Genomic DNA, 16,515 nt, shown 5'->3' with positions numbered 1-16,515 from the left:
AACAGCAAATCAAGGCCGGGAGCAGGACCTGAACCCCCACAGAAGCCCCTCACTGCTGCACCTCTTCCCTGCCCCACAACCCCTGGGTCCCCTTGCTGCCCCACCGTGCTGCCCCGTGGGTGCCTGTCCCTGAGCCCCCCACCCTGCAGCCCCCGGGGATTTTGGGTGGGCAGGGGGTTCAGCTGGGGGCAATGTGGGAGACCTTGGGTTCATGGAGCCAGCTCAGCTCCGGGAAGGGATGGCGAGGGGGGACGAAGGGCAGACGCGGTGCCCGGAGCCAGAACTTGGGGACAGACGGAGGAGGGACAGGAAAGCGTGACCGGCAGCGTGTGCGGGGAGGGAAACGCAGGGTCCGGTTCTCCCGGCCCCAGAAGGGCTCCGGGATCCGGCTGGGGTGAGGGGGCTGCGGCGGGAGCCGCGGGGCTGGTGACAAAGCTGGTGTCCCGTGCCGGGGCTGGGGTGGCTTTGGCAGGTGGCTCTGCCCCGGGAAGGGGGAGGAGGCTCCGCGACACTCCCAGCCCTGCCCGCATCCCTCGATGCTCCAGTCCCGGCTCAGCCCGGCGGCAGCGCAGGCAGGGAGGGCAGCAGGGTGAGTGCGATCCCCCCTTCCCACCCCTCTAGCCCCTCGCCCTTTGCCTACACTCCCTGTAACGCGGGGGGTCCCCCCCCCCATGCTGCACCCTGGCTGTGGGTCCCCTTCCCGGGACAAACCCAGATTCTGTCCTAAACCTCCCAAATTCAATCTCCTCCTGATTCAAACTTGTCCCTGAGTCAGGAAAACCCGGGGGGTCCTGGCTGCTCAGCCCCTTCCTCCTCCTCAGCGCTGGGGTCTCGTCCCGGGAGGTGCACCCTGCGTTTGGGGTGACACTTCTTTTTTTTTGGGGGGGGAGCAGGTCAGCTGCCTGGGCATGAGGAAGAGCTGCTGGTGCTGCAGGCACAAGGGGCTTGGGGGCAGGGTGGGTACCCAGAGGGACAACGCTGGTTTGTGGGGCTGGTGTGTCCCAAAAAGATGGCAGACGTGGGGTACTGTGTCCCCGTGTCCCTTCCTGTCCCCATCTGCTCCAAGGTCCTGCCGAGGCACAAGGGTACAGGAGGGTGCAGAGGGCACATGGGGGTCCAGGGTGGGCTGGCAAGAGGGGCACTGTGACTTGGAGCAGGGGGAGACAGAGGGGGTCTGGGACCCATGGGGAGAGAAATTCCCGGGGGGGGGGGGGGGGGGGGGCGGGTTAGGGCAGTGACACCTTGGGATGGGTCCTTGGGGGCACCTGTGGAGCTGTGCCCCCCCTGCCAGGGTGGTGGTGGCTTCTGGCCCTGGGCTAGAGCCAACAGGGAGAAAAGGGGGTCCCTGCTCACCTCGGGGGACCTCGCCTGGAGTGAGTGGGGTTGATGCACGGCAGGGTCAGTCCTGGAGCTGTTAGTTAGGGTGGGGGACCCCAGACCAGCCCCCCAAAACCAACCCCCCTGGGGTCCCTTGGGTGCCTGCTCTGCACCCTGCAAGAGTGCCACCCCACTTCCCTGGGGGGAGCAGGGGAGCAGGCTTTGAACTCAGCCATCCCACCCCCCCAGGACAGCTGTGTCCCCCAGTTGTCCCCAGCTCTGGGGATGGGGGGGGGGGGGGGGGGGCAGGCAGCTGCCCCAAAGCTCTGGGGGCTTTATTCTGTCCATGGAGGGAGTGAAATCTGGGGAGGGGGCTGCTGCAAAGGGCTTGGATGCCCTCACTTCATAGAATGATAGAATGTGTGTGGTTGGAAGGGAACTTTAAAGGTGATCTAGTCCAGCCCCCCCAGCAGTGCACAGGGACCTTTATGACTAGCTCAGGTTGCTCAGAGCCTGATCAAGACTGGCCTCGAATGTCTCCAGGGATGGGGCCTCCACCACCTCTCTGGGCAGCCTGTACCTCGCTTCAGCCCTTGGTGTGAGGCAGGGGAGGTGCCTCATGGACAATTCTGGGTTCACCACTGGGTCTGGTAGGACCGTGGTCCCACACGGGGCCACTGCTGCTTGCAGGGGGCAGCCCCAGCTGACACCCCCCCCCCCAGCCCTGTCCTTCCCTGCAGGTTGGGCAAGGACATGGAGGAGGAGAACCAGACGGAGACCTGGCACCGGAGCCTCCAGGCGCTGCTGAACGCCTTGAACCAGACGCTGCACGGGGCGGTCCTGAGCCCTGCCGACCGCCCTGCCGCCTCTGCCGCCGTCCCCCGCAACGCCAGCGCCCGCGCCGGCCGTCCTGGCCGCCACGACAACGCCTACATGTACATCCTCTTCGTCATGACACTTTTCGCTGCCACGGTGGGGAGTCTCATCCTGGGCTACACCCGCTCCCGGAAAGTGGAGAAGCGCAGCGACCCCTACCACGTCTACATCAAGAACAGGGTCTCCATGATCTGAGCTCGGCCCCTGATGCCTGGTCCCCTGGTGAGCTGGCGTGGTTTGGGGACACGTTGCTGCTGCACACCCCACAGCCAGCCCGCTCCCAGACGGGATGGGAAACTCTCTGCCTGGTGTCCCCAGGGAGGTGCTCAGCCCTGGTGTGAGCAGCGTGGGGACCACAGCTCCTGTCGGGCAGGAGCTGCCAGGGTGCTACCCACAGGCAGGTCCCAGTCCCACAGACCCACCTTGGCTGAACTCTGGGGAGATGGGGATGGCAGAGGCAGCTCCTTTCCCACCGTGGCGTGCCGAGCCTGGCAGGGGGTCTTCAAAGAGGAGAATCCACCATTTCCCTGCTTGGATCTGCCAGCGTTGACCTCCACGGGCTGGCAGCAGCCTTTGTGACACGGGCTAGTGGGTTTTTCTGGTGCTAAACCCCTGTAATTCTGGAGCTGGGCTGGGCCTCGTTTTTCTGGTGGGGAATTAAAGGAGGTGGTGGGTTCCAGTGGGGTCACGTTTGCTTCTTCTCCGAGCAAAAGTCAGTGTCAGGGGCCATCCGTGGGGTGCCCAGGAAAGGCTAAACCTGCTCCCTGTGTCTTGCCAAGGGGACATGGAGGGCCACCACCCCTTAGTGGCATCACAGCGCCTGTCCCAGGATAGGAGATGCTTTCTCCTTAGAATCATGGAATCATTAAGGTTGGAAGGGACCTTAAAGATCATCAAGTTCCCTGCCATGAGCAGGGACCCCTCCCACTAGACCAGGCTGCACAAAACCTCATCCAACCCAGCCTTAAAAACCTCCAGGGATGGGGCATCAACAACCTCCCTGGGCAACCCATCCCAGTTCCTCACCACCCTGAGAGTGAAGAATTTCTTCCTGCTGTCTGACCTCAATCTCCCCTCTCTCCGTTTAAAAACCCTTGTCCTTGCTGCCAGCTGGGGAGCATCCCCGGAGCTGCGGGCACAGGCTGGGAGCGCAGCCCGAGCGCGGCATCCGGCTCCGCGCCTCCCCGAGCTCCCTCCGGGCTCCGGATGGTGATGCCGAAGTTTTTCCTGCTTCCTTCCCTTCCTGCTGTCGTCGACTTGCAGCTTTGGCCTTTTGTACCGCAGCTCCCAAATGTGTTTTCCACGGGGCAAGGGCGCAGAAGCGGACGGGAAGGGGACGTTCCCAGGTCCTGCTTGGGTTCCTTGGCTTCGGATCCGCTATTAAACTGCCCGGCTTCGGGACTGGCCCGTGAAGTGGCTCATGGCCAGGACAGTAAATGTCCTCGTCCTTCAAAACAAGCTGTGGGGCAGCGCCGGTGACCCGGCCCCTTGCACGTGTTAACCTGTTCATAATGGCATCATTAAAGGCTTTAATTGCAGCCAGACGAGCTGGCCCGCGGGGGCCTTTCCGCCCGCCTCCGAAGCTTGAACACGTCTGCGGTGCCGGAGCCCGAACGCTGACGCCAAAGCCCGAGCCATAAAACAACAGTGGACGTGAGGGCGTTTGGGGCAGGGCTGGGAATCTTGGCACCGGAGGCGAGGGGATGGCAGCAGCTCAGCGAGCCAGTTCCTGATTTCCCATGTGCTCAGCCCAGGCAGGGGGTTTCGGGGAGCCCTTTGAAGGGGGGGGCTGCCCATTTTGGAGCTGAGCCCGCTGTGAGTCCTGAGCCGGGTGGTTGGTGCCAGTGGGACTTCCCAGGGGTGCAGGGACAAAAGCCACCAACGTCCCCTGGCACCTGGTCCAAGAGGGAAGTAGCCTGAGAGGCTTCAGTGTGTTTGTCTTGTGGTTCCAGGGCTGGGAAAAGAAAATAAACCCTTTATCTGCAAATAAATCAGGGGAATGGGGCCAGGTGGGGACAGCCAAGACCTCAAACCTCCACGGGGTTGGTTTGTGCAACCATACACCGTGCTCAGGTCTTCTCCACCTCCACGGAGCTTGTCCTCCTCTAATACTCATTCCTCCTCCAGTGGGATGAGCTGTGGAACAGCCACTCGTGTCAGGGCCAGGATGGGGGTCCCTCTGCTGGGACAGGTGGTGGATGGTGAGCATGGTACCCCAAAAGCCCCCTGTGATATAGTCCTCTCCTGGTGGCCACCAGCCCTGCCAGGACACAGGGAGGCTGGCATGGATCTAGTGACTTCAGAGTTCCTTCTGCTGCCATGACCAGGGGGGACAACCCTGTTACAGGGTGGCAGGTCATTAAAGTAATTAGAATTTTGCTTTTCCCTAATCCATAAAACCCCAATCCAGGACACCCTCCCGCCAGACGTAGCTCTGGTGGTGATTTTTGTCGTTATCATCCATGAGCAGCTCCTCCCGTTCATCCCCACAGTTAAACTGGGACCAGAGCCTGCAGCAGGGCTGGGGGGATGGCCCGGGTGTCCCACCTTGGTGCGCCGGGCTGGAGCCACAGGGCTGGGTGACAAGGTGCCAGTGCCACCTTGTGGCAGCTGCTTCGGTCCCCACGCCACAGGCACCTGCTCCTTTTCTGAGCACCCTGGGATCCCTGGGGCCAGAGTAGCTGGGTTTGTCCCCATGAGACCCATAGCTCCAGGCTGGCTGGTGTCCCTATGGGACCCATGGCTTCAGGCTGGTTGGTTGTCCCCATGGGACCCACAGCTCTGGGCTGGTTGGTGTCCCCATAGCTCCAGGCTGGCTGGTGTGCCCTTGGGACTCGAGTCTCCAGGTCAGCTTGACAAACTCATCCTCAGCCAGGGGCTGCCCTGGGCTGCTGAGGGTGCTCAGAGGGGTATGGAAACACAGGGATATGGGAGAGAGGATGAATTTGGGAGCCTCTCAAAATGGATTTGCTTCACCTGTCAGGGGAAGGATTTCAAGATGAATTAGGAGCTCATCCCAGAACTCAGGGATTCCTCATCCAAACTGATGTGGCTCTGGCCTTGCTCCCTGTGCTGCAGCCCCAGGAGCAGAAGATTAAAAATGCAACTAGGAAAAAAAACCCTCAAACAAAAACCAACGAAAAAAAGGGCTCATGGGAGGCCAATTAATTGAAGATTTTTTTCCTTGGCACCCAGCAAGGAATCAGGAGTGAGATGCTGCCTATGGCAGCTTGCCTGATACTTGGCAAAGGATATTGAAACGTTGTGTGTGGGGGACGTTCAGGCTGATCTTGGCTTAGAGAAGCAGTGGTGGGATTGTTGGAGTGACAGGAATCATGGTGGCCTGTTCCTGGGACTGCTTTGATGCTGGGAATTTTGGTAAGAAGTGTGCAAGGGAAAGGGGAGCAGCGCAGGGACTGCTGGTGATGGTATCAGGGACTGTGGGTGAATGTTTAGTCAACAGCATGAGGTACCTCTGGCAGTTTGTGGTGTCCTGGAGGTGAATATGGAGCACAGAGGGACTGGGGTGTGGGAAGGTGTGTCACTGAATCATCGAATCACAGAATGGTTGGAAGGGACCTTAAAAATCATCTCGTTCCAACCCCCCTGCATGGGCAGGGACACCTCCCAGCAGCCCAGGCTGCTCCAAGCCCCATCCAACCTGCCCTTCAACACTGCCAGGGATGGGGCAGCCACAGCTTCCCTGGGCAACCTGGGCCAGGCTCTCCCCACCCTCACAGCCCAGAATTTCTCCCCTCACATCTCAGCTCCAGCTCCCTCTGCCAGCTGGAAACCCTTCCCCCTGCTCCCATCCCTCCCTGCCCTTGTCCCAAGCCCCTCCCCAGCTTTCCTGGAGCCCCTGCAGGCCCTGGAAGGTGCTCTCAGGTCTCCCTGGAGCCTTCTCTTCTCCAGGCTCAACACCCCAACTCTCCCAGCCTGGCTCCAGAGCAGAGCTGCTCCAGCCCTCCCAGCATCTCCATGGCCCTTCTCTGGCCTCTCTCCAACAGCTCCATGTCTCTCCTGTGCTGAGGGCCCCAGAGCTGAACACAACACTCCAGGGGGTCTCAGCAGAGCAGAGCAGAGGGGACAATCCCCTCCCTGGCCCTGCTGGTCACACTGCTGGTGACACAGCCCAGGACACAATTGCCCCTCTGGGCTCCAGCCCTCCCTGGGGGCTCATGTCCAGCTTCTCATCTCCTCCCACCCCCAAGTCCTTCTCCTCAGGGCTGCTCTCCAGCCACTCTCCCCCCAGCCTGTGTCCAAGGAGAGGTGCTTCTCCCAGTGCTCAGTGCTTGCTAAGAATCTTGTGCTGCTGATGGGGCTGGTGTTGCTCCCCTCAGGTGTTCTGAGCCAGGCTCACATGCAGGAATCAGACGTTGGGATGGATTGCCCAGGGAAGTGGTGGAGTCACCATCCCTGGGGGTGTTCAAGGACAGGCTGGATGTGGCATTTAGTGCCATGGTCTGGAGATGTGGTGGGGTCAGGTCATGGGTTGGACTTGATGATCTCAGAGGTCTTTTCCAGCCTCAATAATTCTGTGATTCTGTGAGTACTTCTGCTCAGGGTTTGCAGCCCCTGGTAAGGCAGGGGCTGTGATGGGGAAAGTTAATCTTGGGAAATGTTTAAACACAAGGGAGGGAAAAAGAAAGAGCTCCCAGTTCATGGCTGGGCAGAGACGTGCTTGAAGAGCATTCCCTGCACTGCAGCAGATGGACACTGGACAAACATCTTCCACGTTGCAGTGAGGGGCTCCCCTGGGCTTATTCCAGGGTAACTTCCCCAGGCCCCTCCTGCCCTCCCTGTCAACTGTTCTTGCTGGTTATGCTCACTGAGCTGGAGAACTGTGAGCTGGGGCAGATGCTGCAGCAGGATTTGGCTGGCAGGTTTGGTGCACAGACACCACTGGGTGATGTTTGTTTGCTAAGTGAATGACTCTTAGCTACCAAGGAGTCCTAACGAGCTCTTACTTGTCCCATGCATTGAGCTACCACTAAACAGAAAGAAGTGACAGGGAGGGAAACCTGGGGAGGGGATTAAGGCCAGTCCATACATCTGTGGATATTGCTGCCCACAAGAAATGGGACATGGAGCTGTAACAGGGTCCTGGCTGTGCAAGTCCAAGTCCATGGGGGTCCCTGGGATGAATGCCCTGCAGCACAGCTCCCAGCACCCCAGGAAAACATGAGAGTTTCAGGCTGGGACTGATTCATTATTTCCCATCTTTTCTGGAGGGAGAACTGAGGTCATGCCTTCCTGTGAGGTAACTCATGCTCAGAGGTGGGGTTGGCCATTGCCTATGCTACCTTAAAAGGATTTTCTGGGAGGTGATTATTATTAAAGGAAAATAATGGTGAGGCTGCACCTCAAATCCTGGGGGCAGTTCTGGGCCCCTCAGGACAAGAAGGACATGGAGGGGCTGGAGCGTGTCCAGAGAAGGGCAAGGGAGCTGGGGAAGGGGCTGGAGCAGAAGGAGAAGGGGCTGGAGAACTTGTGAGGAGCAGCTGAGGGAGCTGGGGGTGTCCAGCCTGGAGCAAAGGAGGCTGAGGGGAGACCTGCTGGCTCTGCAGCTGCCTGAGAGGAGGTTGGAGCCAGGGGGGTCGGGCTCTGCTCCCCAGGAACAAGCGACAGGACCAGAGGGAACAGCCTCAAGTTGTGCCAGGGGAGGTTGAGGTTGGATCTTGGGAACAATTTCTCCCTGGCAAGGGTTGTCAGGCCCTGGCCCAGGCTGCCCAGGGCAGGGGGGGAGTCCCCATCCCTGGAGGTGTTCAAAAAACATGTAGACGTGGCACTTTGGGACACAGTTTAGTGGACATGGGGGTGTTGGGTTGATGGTTGGACTGGATGATCTTAGAGGTCTCTTTCAACCTTAATGATTCCATGATTCTATGAAATAAGCTTCTTCTAGCCACAGAAGCTCTTCCTTCATGTCAGAAACCCTCATTGTCTTCTAAATAAATCAGGCCATCTGACCAAAGATGCAGCCTGTCCCTGCACCCTGCCTTGCTGATGGCCCTGCAGCACCATGGCTGGAGAGACACCCTGGTTCAGAGAGGTGAGAGAAACAAAAGTGACTTAAACCAATTCCTGCTCTGCAGGAATTGCCCTGTCAGTTGCTTGAAGTCCTCTGTGGGCCTTCTCCTGTACTTTCTGTCACCCTGCCTTGGAAGTCTGTCGCTCTGAGTTGCCTCTCTCACCCCTGGTGGTGGATCAGATGCTTTAGATAAAGATGTGGGAAACAAAATTAATGATGTGCAGGCATGAAAACCATCTCTCCTGCCCCTCTGTTTGCTACCTGTCAGAGCTAGGCCCCTCCAGCTCCTCTGCAAGATCAGGGTTGTGAGCTGCTGGCAGTGTGGGATACATCTCTGTGGTGGCACAGGGAGCACTGGTTCCTGATGGCTCTTCTCCAGCACAAACCCCACCTCTGACATGTCCCTAAAAGCAGCTCTGATGTTTGCTGCCACAGCCTTTTTCACTCCCAGCCCTTCACTGAGCAGTGCTGAGCACAGCTCCTGCTCCTGCCTAGCCCAGAGAAGTCACTTTACAAAGATTTTTTAAACCACGTGATGGAAAAATGCAGAGCCTGGGGACTCAGAAAATCAGTGTCTCCTGAAGGGACAAGGGGTGATGGATTAAAACTGGAGGAGGGGAGATCTAGGTTAGACATTAGGAGGAAATCCTTGATTATGAGGGTGGGGAGAGCCTGGCCCAGGTTGCCCAGGGAAGCTGTGGCTGCCCCATCCCTGGCAGTGTTGAAGGGCAGGTTGGATGGGGCTTGGAGCAGCCTGGGCTGCTGGGAGGTGTCCCTGCTCATGCAGGGGTGGGACTGGGTGGTCTTGAAGGTCCCTTCCAACCCAAACCATTCCATGATTCTATGATTCTGTGAAAGCCATTTCCTGATCTCAGTGGTCTCTGCTGCATCCTGCCCACCTGCCAGCCTGCTCCTGGTCTCCATGCTCTGCCTGCAGAGCACCTTCACTTCTTCAGGACAAAGCACTTTGACTGTTTTGACCCCAGACTGGATTAAAACCAGCACTCAGACCCAAACCCAGACCCAAACCCAAGCCCACCATCAACCAGCAGGGATGTCCTCACTGCCTGCACTGAGAGTTGTGCTGCCTTTCTGGCAACGTGCTGCTCTGAGAGAGGGAAGTGAAGGGATGGGAGCTGCTGTCTTATTTCCAGGTAACCCCAGAGGAGAAGAGGGTGTTCAGGAATCATAAATAATAAAACAAAAGCTGTGCTGCAGAGCGAGACCACCCATGCCCAGCACCTGCCAGAGGCTCAGCAGCAGCTGGAAGGATGTGCTTGGTCCATCCTGCGTGACCCCAGCTCCCTGCTGAAACACCACCTGGGATAGCATGGGGAGCTCCTGGCAGGCAACCCTGAATAAACTCTGTGTGGTGAAATTGCCAAGGAAACACTGCACCGACTGGATTTGGCCCTGAGGCTCTGCAGAGCAGGGCTAATCTGCTCTGTTGTGGGTGAGGGTTGGCTGGGGATGCTAATCATGGACTCATGGAATTGTTTTGACTGGAAAAGACTCTTCAGATCACTCAGTCCAACCATTAACCCAGCACTATGTGACAGATTTGTTTCTGAAATTCAGTGGCATTGCTGTGTGCTTCTTCTGCAGGAAGGAAACCAACATCAAACACAGCGGTAGGAATAAAATCTCTGCATGGTTGCTCAGGAGTGAAACACTTAGATGCTGCAGGGGGATGGATACACTTAACCATGGAAAGGAGAATGGATACACCCTCTACTTGCATTGCATGGAACCATGGCATTTTTTTATCTGGAAAAGACCTTTCAGATCATCCAGGCCAACCCTTCCCCCAGCCCTGCCAAGGCTACCACTGCCCCATGTCCCTCAGCACCATCTCCAGGGCTTGGAAACCCCTCCAAGGATGGGGACTCCCCCCCTGCCCTGGGCAGCCTGGGCCAGGCCCTGACAACCCTTGCCAGGGAGGAATTGTTCCCCAGATCCAACCTCAGCCTCCCCTGGCACAACTTGAGGCCGTTCCCTCTGGTCCTGTCGCTTGTTCCTGGGGAGCAGAGCCCGACCCCCCTGGCTCCAACCTCCTCTCAGGCAGCTGCAGAGCCAGCAGGTCTCCCCTCAGCCTCCTTTGCTCCAGGCTGGACACCCCCATTTCCCTGCATAACAACAAATCCCAAACAGGAGCTGTGTGTTATAAACAAGTTGCTATTAATGTGCAGGATTTTGTAAACATTAGGAAAAAACCTGAACTGATTTTTTGGGGGGCACAGACACGTATCTGTAACTTCACAGTTGCAATTATCATAGAATCATGGAATGGTTTGGAATGGAAGGGACCTTAAAGCTCATCTAGTTCCAACCCCCCTGCATGGGCAGGGACACCTCCCAGCAGCCCAGGCTGCTCCAAGCCCCATCCAACCTGCCCTTCAACACTGCCAGGGATGGGGCAGCCACAGCTTCTCTGGGCAACCTGGGCCAGGCTCTCCCCACCCTCACAGCCCAGAATTTCTCCCTCACATCTCAGCTCCAGCTCCCTCTGCCAGCTGGAAACCCTTCCCCCTGCTCCCATCCCTCCCTGCCCTTGTCCCAAGCCCCTCCCCAGCTTTCCTGGAGCCCCTTCAGGCCCTGGAAGGTGCTCTCAGGTCTCCCTGGAGCCTTCTCTTCTCCAGGCTCAACACCCCAACTCTCCCAGCCTGGCTCCAGAGCAGAGCTGCTCCAGCCCTCCCAGCATCTCCGGGGCCTCCTCTGGACTCTCTCCAACAGCTCCGTGTCCTTCCTGTGCTGAGGGCTCCAGAGCTGCACCCAGTAGTTAGCTAGCTCCTAACCATCACAGAACATACAGCAGATCCCAGGCAGCCTGAGCAGCTCCCGGGCACGATAACCATATAAAAATATTACAGGTGATGATACAGCTTAGATTGCAGTTCTGGAGATTTGCCACATTGGCCTGGAAGAATACACTGACCTCACAGGAGATGACAGCTCAGTCTGGTGTGCTTGAGGGTTAATCAGCCACTAGAAGGGTTTTTAAAGCTGATTATGTAGCTGCAGGAAAGTGAAAGTGAGTCCCAGCTTCTTCCTGCTGTGGCAGAGAGCAATACCAAAGAAGCTGTTGTGACTCTGGGCTGCACTGGGGCCTGGTGCATCATGGCTCTCCCAGGCACCTTGGGGTGAAGGCAGAGCCTCCTGAAACACAGGGGCTTCTTTTATACACAGAAATATATAAAATGACTTTCTCTCTGATTATATTGATTAAGGGAGTGGAACATCTCCCTGATGAGGAAAGGCTGAGGGAGCTGGGTCTCTTTAGTTTGGAGAAAAGGAGACTGAGGGGTGACCTCATCAATGTTTACAAATACGTAAAGGGTGAGTGTCAAGAAGATGGAGTTAAGCTTTTTTCAGTGATGACCAGTGATAGGACAAGGAGTAATGGATACAAATTGGAGCATAGGAGGTTTAAGGTGAATATCAGAAAACATTTTTTTACTGTGAGAGTGACAGAGCCCTGGGACAGGCTGCCCAGAGAGGTTGTGGAGTCTCCTTCTCTGGAGACATTAAAAACCCGCCTGGACACGTTCCTGTGTGATGTGCTCTGGGTGACCCTGCTCTGGCAGGGGGGGTTGGACTAGATGATCTTTCGAGGTCCCTTCCAACCCCTAGGATTCTATGATTCTATATCCTATCATCACTCCTATACATGATGGGTTAACTAGTTCTTTGCTTCTACTTCAAGTGACAGTCCTTAAAAATGTCATCAGTCATCCTCAAAGAGGTTTTTTGTTAGTAGGGGTCCCTCTAGCCTATCAGAGCTCATTTAGTATGCTAATAGCATATTAATATGCTAATTCATATGTTCATGGCGTAAGTCCAGTCAGTGTTTTCCAGTTTGTGCTCTAGGTTACAACCATTCTCACACCAAGATAACTTGTGGGAGTACTTCTTTTCATCCCTTTCCTCCCTCCTGTGGGTCTGTTTCTCAAGGACAGGTTGTTGACTCCTAGGGATTTGTTTTTCTCTCATTTTCACTATCTTAGTGTTTCTTGCTCTCTCTGCCCTGCTATGAAACCCAGAGTTCCCACGTGTAGCAAAATTCAACTGGACTGTGTGTCCAATTATGGAACCCCTGACATGAGAAGGGCAGGGAGCTCCTGGGTAAAGTCCAGGGGAGGCCCCGGAGATGCTGGGAGGGCTGGAGCAGCTCTGCTCTGGAGCCAGGCTGGGAGAGTTGGGGTGTTGAGCCTGGAGAAGAGAAGGCTCCAGGGAGACCTGAGAGCACCTTCCAGGGCCTGAAGGGGCTCCAGGAAAGCTGGGGAGGGGCTTGGGACAAGGGCAGGGAGGGCTGGGAGCAGGGGGAAGGGTTTCCAGCTGGCAGAGGGAGCTGGAGCTGAGATGTGAGGGAGAAATTCTGGGCTGTGAGGGTGGGGAGAGCCTGGCCCAGGTTGCCCAGGGAAGCTGTGGCTGCCCCATCCCTGGCAGTGTTGAAGGGCAGGTTGGATGGGGCTTGGAGCAGCCTGGGCTGCTGGGAGGTGTCCCTGCCCATGCAGGGGCTTGGAACTAGATGAGCTTTAAGGTCCCTTCCATTCCAAACCATTTCATGATTCTATGATTCCAACCAGAGTCAGGAAAATATTTGGAAGCCAGATTGTGACTCTCTGATGTCAGGTGTGTTTGTGAGACCCTGAGGAGGTTCAGACCCTCCGTGCTGTCGTTATTCCTGGTAAAGAAATAACAGGAGGAGACTGATCCTCTGTGAGGCTGTTTTATCTGCTCTTAAGGGAAATAATCCTGGAGGAGCACTGATATCTCAGAGAGTGGTAATTGTCCTACCTGGATATCTGAAGGGAAAATCCTGCATTTAATTAGGGCTGAGCACTGATGAGGCAGCATGTGGGCAGGGCTGTCACTCTGCTGACTGAAACCACTTAATGAAGTCCAAGTTTTCACGTGCAGAAAGAGCCTGCCTGCTCTGATGGCAAAAAACCACCATTCAGAATAATTTAAAGTTTTCATTAAGCACACAGGGGAATAAAAATAATAACAATAAAAAAAGAAATAAAAAAGTGGAGGGAAGAATTTAAGCACTTGAAGTATAAAGTGTCATTTTAATAGTGTCTCTTACTGCCTTTTCAAATAGCTCCAGTTTTTCTGAGCAACACTCCTGTTTGGCAGGTTTGGAGAGGGATTTAGCAAAGCCATTGTCCTTTTTTTTTTGGGGGGGGGGGGGGTGGGGAGAAACAAAGGTTTCAAGAGCTGGAGCTCCTGTTGAGCCAGGCTCTGGCCTTCTTTCTTTGAAGGTTAAACAGCAAGGAGAAGAAAAGAGCAGCAAAGGTATGAAAAGCACCTGCAGTGCTGACTCTGAGGTGCAAATTCCCTGCAGGAACCGCCCTGGTGAGCTTTTCTGAGGTCTGGAGAAGTGTGCCAGCATCTGGCTGTTTGGGGACATGGTTTTAACCAGACTGCTGGGATCAGGGTGGCATCACTGCTGGTACAGGTGTCACCTCGTGGTGTGGAGATGTACAAGAAAGGGAAAAAAAGAAGGGGAGAAAAACATGGAGGGGTGGGTGGCATCGGGGACAGAAGCCCATGGGGTGAAGCCAGAGCTGGTGGGAAGTGTGGAGCTTGTGTGATCCTGCTCTTGGGCTGGCTGGCAGGGTCACCTGCAAGGCCCATGACATGGCAGCTCTGGCCATAGTCCCTTCTCCTATTTTTCACAGGCACACTCCTTCTCCAAGCCTCAACACCAAAGGATGGACCATCCAGATCCACCTGGAGATGAAGAATTCCACTCACTGCTTGAGTCATCTATTATGCCCAATTTCCTTACTCTAACTTTATCAGTGTCCAGACTTTTCTTCTTCTAGACCAGAAACAACCTTAGGAAAGTCTTTCAGTGATAACAGAAGACTTAGGTTGATTTACTTCCTTCCTCTTATCTTCTGTTCACTTCTATCAGTAATTTCCTGTAATAGATCAATTTGAAGGTCCATTTCCCCACACCAAGTCAGACCTCTGGACTGCAGGATTTGTTTGTGCCAACAGCCAAGAAAGAGGTCCCTTCAGGACACAGACTTGAGAGCTTCAAAGGACAGAGATCTTAAATCAAGATTTCTAAGCTTTGTCAGGAAGTATATTTACCTTCCATATTTACAGTTTTCAGCAGCATCCTTTGTGGTGCTGCTTGGCTACCTCAAACCACTTCCCCACATCCTTGCCACCCTTCCATTGTGTCTCCCTCTCCCTTGAGACTCTCTTTCCACCTCCCCCAGGAGCCTGTGCAGCTCCCAACTCAGTGTTTTGTACCTCCCTTCACACCCCGTGTCCCCTGGACAGCAGTCCCATTGCCTTCCACGGCTCTTCCCAAAGCTTTGCATCCCTCTGCAGTGCCTGCTGTCACTATGGCAACCTCTGCGAGGATGTGCAGCGGGATGAGGATGCTCTGTGGGATGAAGATGCTCTGTGGGAAGAGGATCTGCTGCAGGATGTGGTCATTGCCTCCACCTCCTGCTCCAGGACAGGCAATTCAAGTGGAACTCAAGCGGCCTGGGAAGGGGAGGGAGGTGTTACAAATTTCCTCCTAATGGCAATTTAATCACCGCTGAAGCCTGTCTGGAAACGCTTCTGAACAACAGGCTTGTCCCCCGGGGTGGCACTGTTTCCATGGTCCCTTCAGAGGGAACAGATGATGCGTTGGGCAGTGCTGAAGTCTGCCTCAGAGGCTGCAGGAGGAGCAGAGACAGGGAGGTTCTCAGCTTTTCCTTACCTATATTTATATCCCAAGGGGCAGGGAGTGCCTGTGCAGCGGGGAAGCAAGTGAAATACTGCACGTTCATAGAATCATAGAATCATAGAATCCTAGGGGTTGGAAGGGGCCTCGAAAGATCATCTAGTCCAACCCCCCCCCCCAGAGCAGGATCACCCAGAGCACATCACACAGGAACGTGTCCAGGAGGGTTTGAATGTCTCCAGAGAAGGAGACTCCACAGCCTCTCTGGGCAGCCAGTCCCAGGGCTCTGTCACTCTCACAGTAAAAAAATGTTTTCTGATATTCACCTTAAACCTCCTATGCTCCAATTTGTATCCATTACTCCTTGTCCGTTGCTTCTGCGTCCAGCCAAAAGAAGGAGCCTCCGCCCAGCCCTCTCCGCTTCCACCCTCAAGGGGGTTCAGGCCTCCTTGAAGGCCAAGCGCGGGGGGACACCGAGCGCCCTGAGCTACCCGTCCGGCGGGGGCCGGCACCACCAGCCTGGGGAGCCCGAGCACGGCAGAATCTCGCCCTCTGAAGGGAAAGAGGCGGCAGCAGGAGAGGGCGGGCGAGGGGAGCAGCCGCCCCGGCCGAAGGGAGGCAAAGCCCCGACCGCGTCCCCTCAGCCCTGAGGCGAACCGGCCGCGCCGCGAGGGCTGCCGGGAGTTGTAGTTCCTCCCGTCGCCCCCTCCCCTCCCCTTCTGCGGGGAGGGGGGGGCGGCCGGACTACATTTCCCGTCATGCATTGCCGCGGCGGGGCGGGCCGGCGGCTGCTGTCGGGCGGCGCGCGGGGCCGTTCCTGGCGGCGCGGGGCTCGGCGCTGAGGCGAGCGGTGCCGGCCGCGGGGCTCCCGGGCTCTCCCCGCCTCCTCCCGGGCTCCTCCCGGGGCTCCGCAGCACCGGCCCGCCTCCCGTCGCTCTTCCCCTCCCTCGGGCGATGCGCGGTGCGGCGGCGGGCGTCGCCAACTGAAGGAGCGAAGCCGCCACCGTCGTCGTCGTTGTGGTCGTCGTCGCTGTCGCCCTCCCCGCCTCATCCTCCCGCAGCCCGGCGACATGGGCGAGTGCGGAGCCTCCGGGGACGTCAACTCCAACGTGCTGGTGGCCCGCAGCACCGGCGACGCGCAGCTGGACCGGGCGGTGTGGCAGTGGCTGCGCTGGGACCAGGTGGGTGTGCGGCGGGAACAACATCCCCCCCCCCCCACAGCCCCCCGTCCTCCCCCGGCGGGGGCTCCTCCGCCCTCCCGGCGCCCTTCCCGTCCCTCTCGCCTCCTTCCCATCCCAAGAGGGGGCGGTTGGTTCCTTTCCCCGCATCCCTGTCGAGCCCTTTTCCCCCCCCGAGGTGGGGCTGACAGGTGCCTTGCTTAAAAACCACCCGCCTGGAATTCGGGAAGACTTGAGAAATTCCCAACCTGCGAGAGGAGGAGGAGGGGGGGGGGGAAGGTGAGGCAGGCCCCCCCCGTGCAGGGGCTGTACCTGAGGGAGGGGGTTGCCGTGATGCCGTTTTTTCCTGGCACATGGAGAAGATGCTGCTGCTGCTGCTGCTTCATCAAGACAGACCGGTGAACGGCTTGGGATGCAGT

General features: G+C 57.0%; 2 protein-coding genes across 4 annotated transcripts in view; both read left to right on the top strand.

Annotated features, from left to right (window-relative positions):
- The first annotated feature begins 427 nt into the window (after positions 1 to 427).
- Positions 428 to 2,872, top strand: KCNE3 (potassium voltage-gated channel subfamily E regulatory subunit 3). 3 transcript variants are annotated; one of them, XM_051608816.1, is made up of 2 exons: positions 428 to 589; positions 2,040 to 2,872. In XM_051608816.1, the coding sequence occupies exons 1-2, from the start codon at positions 537 to 539 to the stop codon at positions 2,386 to 2,388; spliced, it is 402 nt and encodes a 133-aa protein (XP_051464776.1). In that variant the 5' UTR covers positions 428 to 536; the 3' UTR covers positions 2,389 to 2,872. The 3 variants fall into 3 exon arrangements, with proteins under 3 accessions (XP_051464776.1, XP_051464777.1, XP_051464778.1); XM_051608817.1 differs by having other exon boundaries at positions 434 to 589; positions 2,058 to 2,872; XM_051608818.1 differs by lacking the exon at positions 428 to 589 and adding an exon at positions 1,849 to 1,967.
- A 12,905-nt stretch (positions 2,873 to 15,777) lies between these two features.
- PGM2L1 (phosphoglucomutase 2 like 1) overlaps positions 15,778 to 16,515 on the top strand; it is a 45,614-nt gene continuing 44,876 nt past the window's right edge. Inside the window, exon 1 of the mRNA XM_051608706.1 lies at positions 15,778 to 16,099. Coding sequence (XP_051464666.1) covers positions 15,989 to 16,099 — 111 coding nt within the window. The 5' untranslated portion in view covers positions 15,778 to 15,988. The remainder of the gene's footprint in view (positions 16,100 to 16,515) is intronic.

This window comes from Apus apus, chromosome 1 (genome assembly GCF_020740795.1).
Source record: "Apus apus isolate bApuApu2 chromosome 1, bApuApu2.pri.cur, whole genome shotgun sequence".
Classification (NCBI taxonomy): domain Eukaryota; kingdom Metazoa; phylum Chordata; class Aves; order Apodiformes; family Apodidae; genus Apus; species Apus apus.
This window is presented reverse-complemented; position numbering and strand designations above follow the sequence as displayed.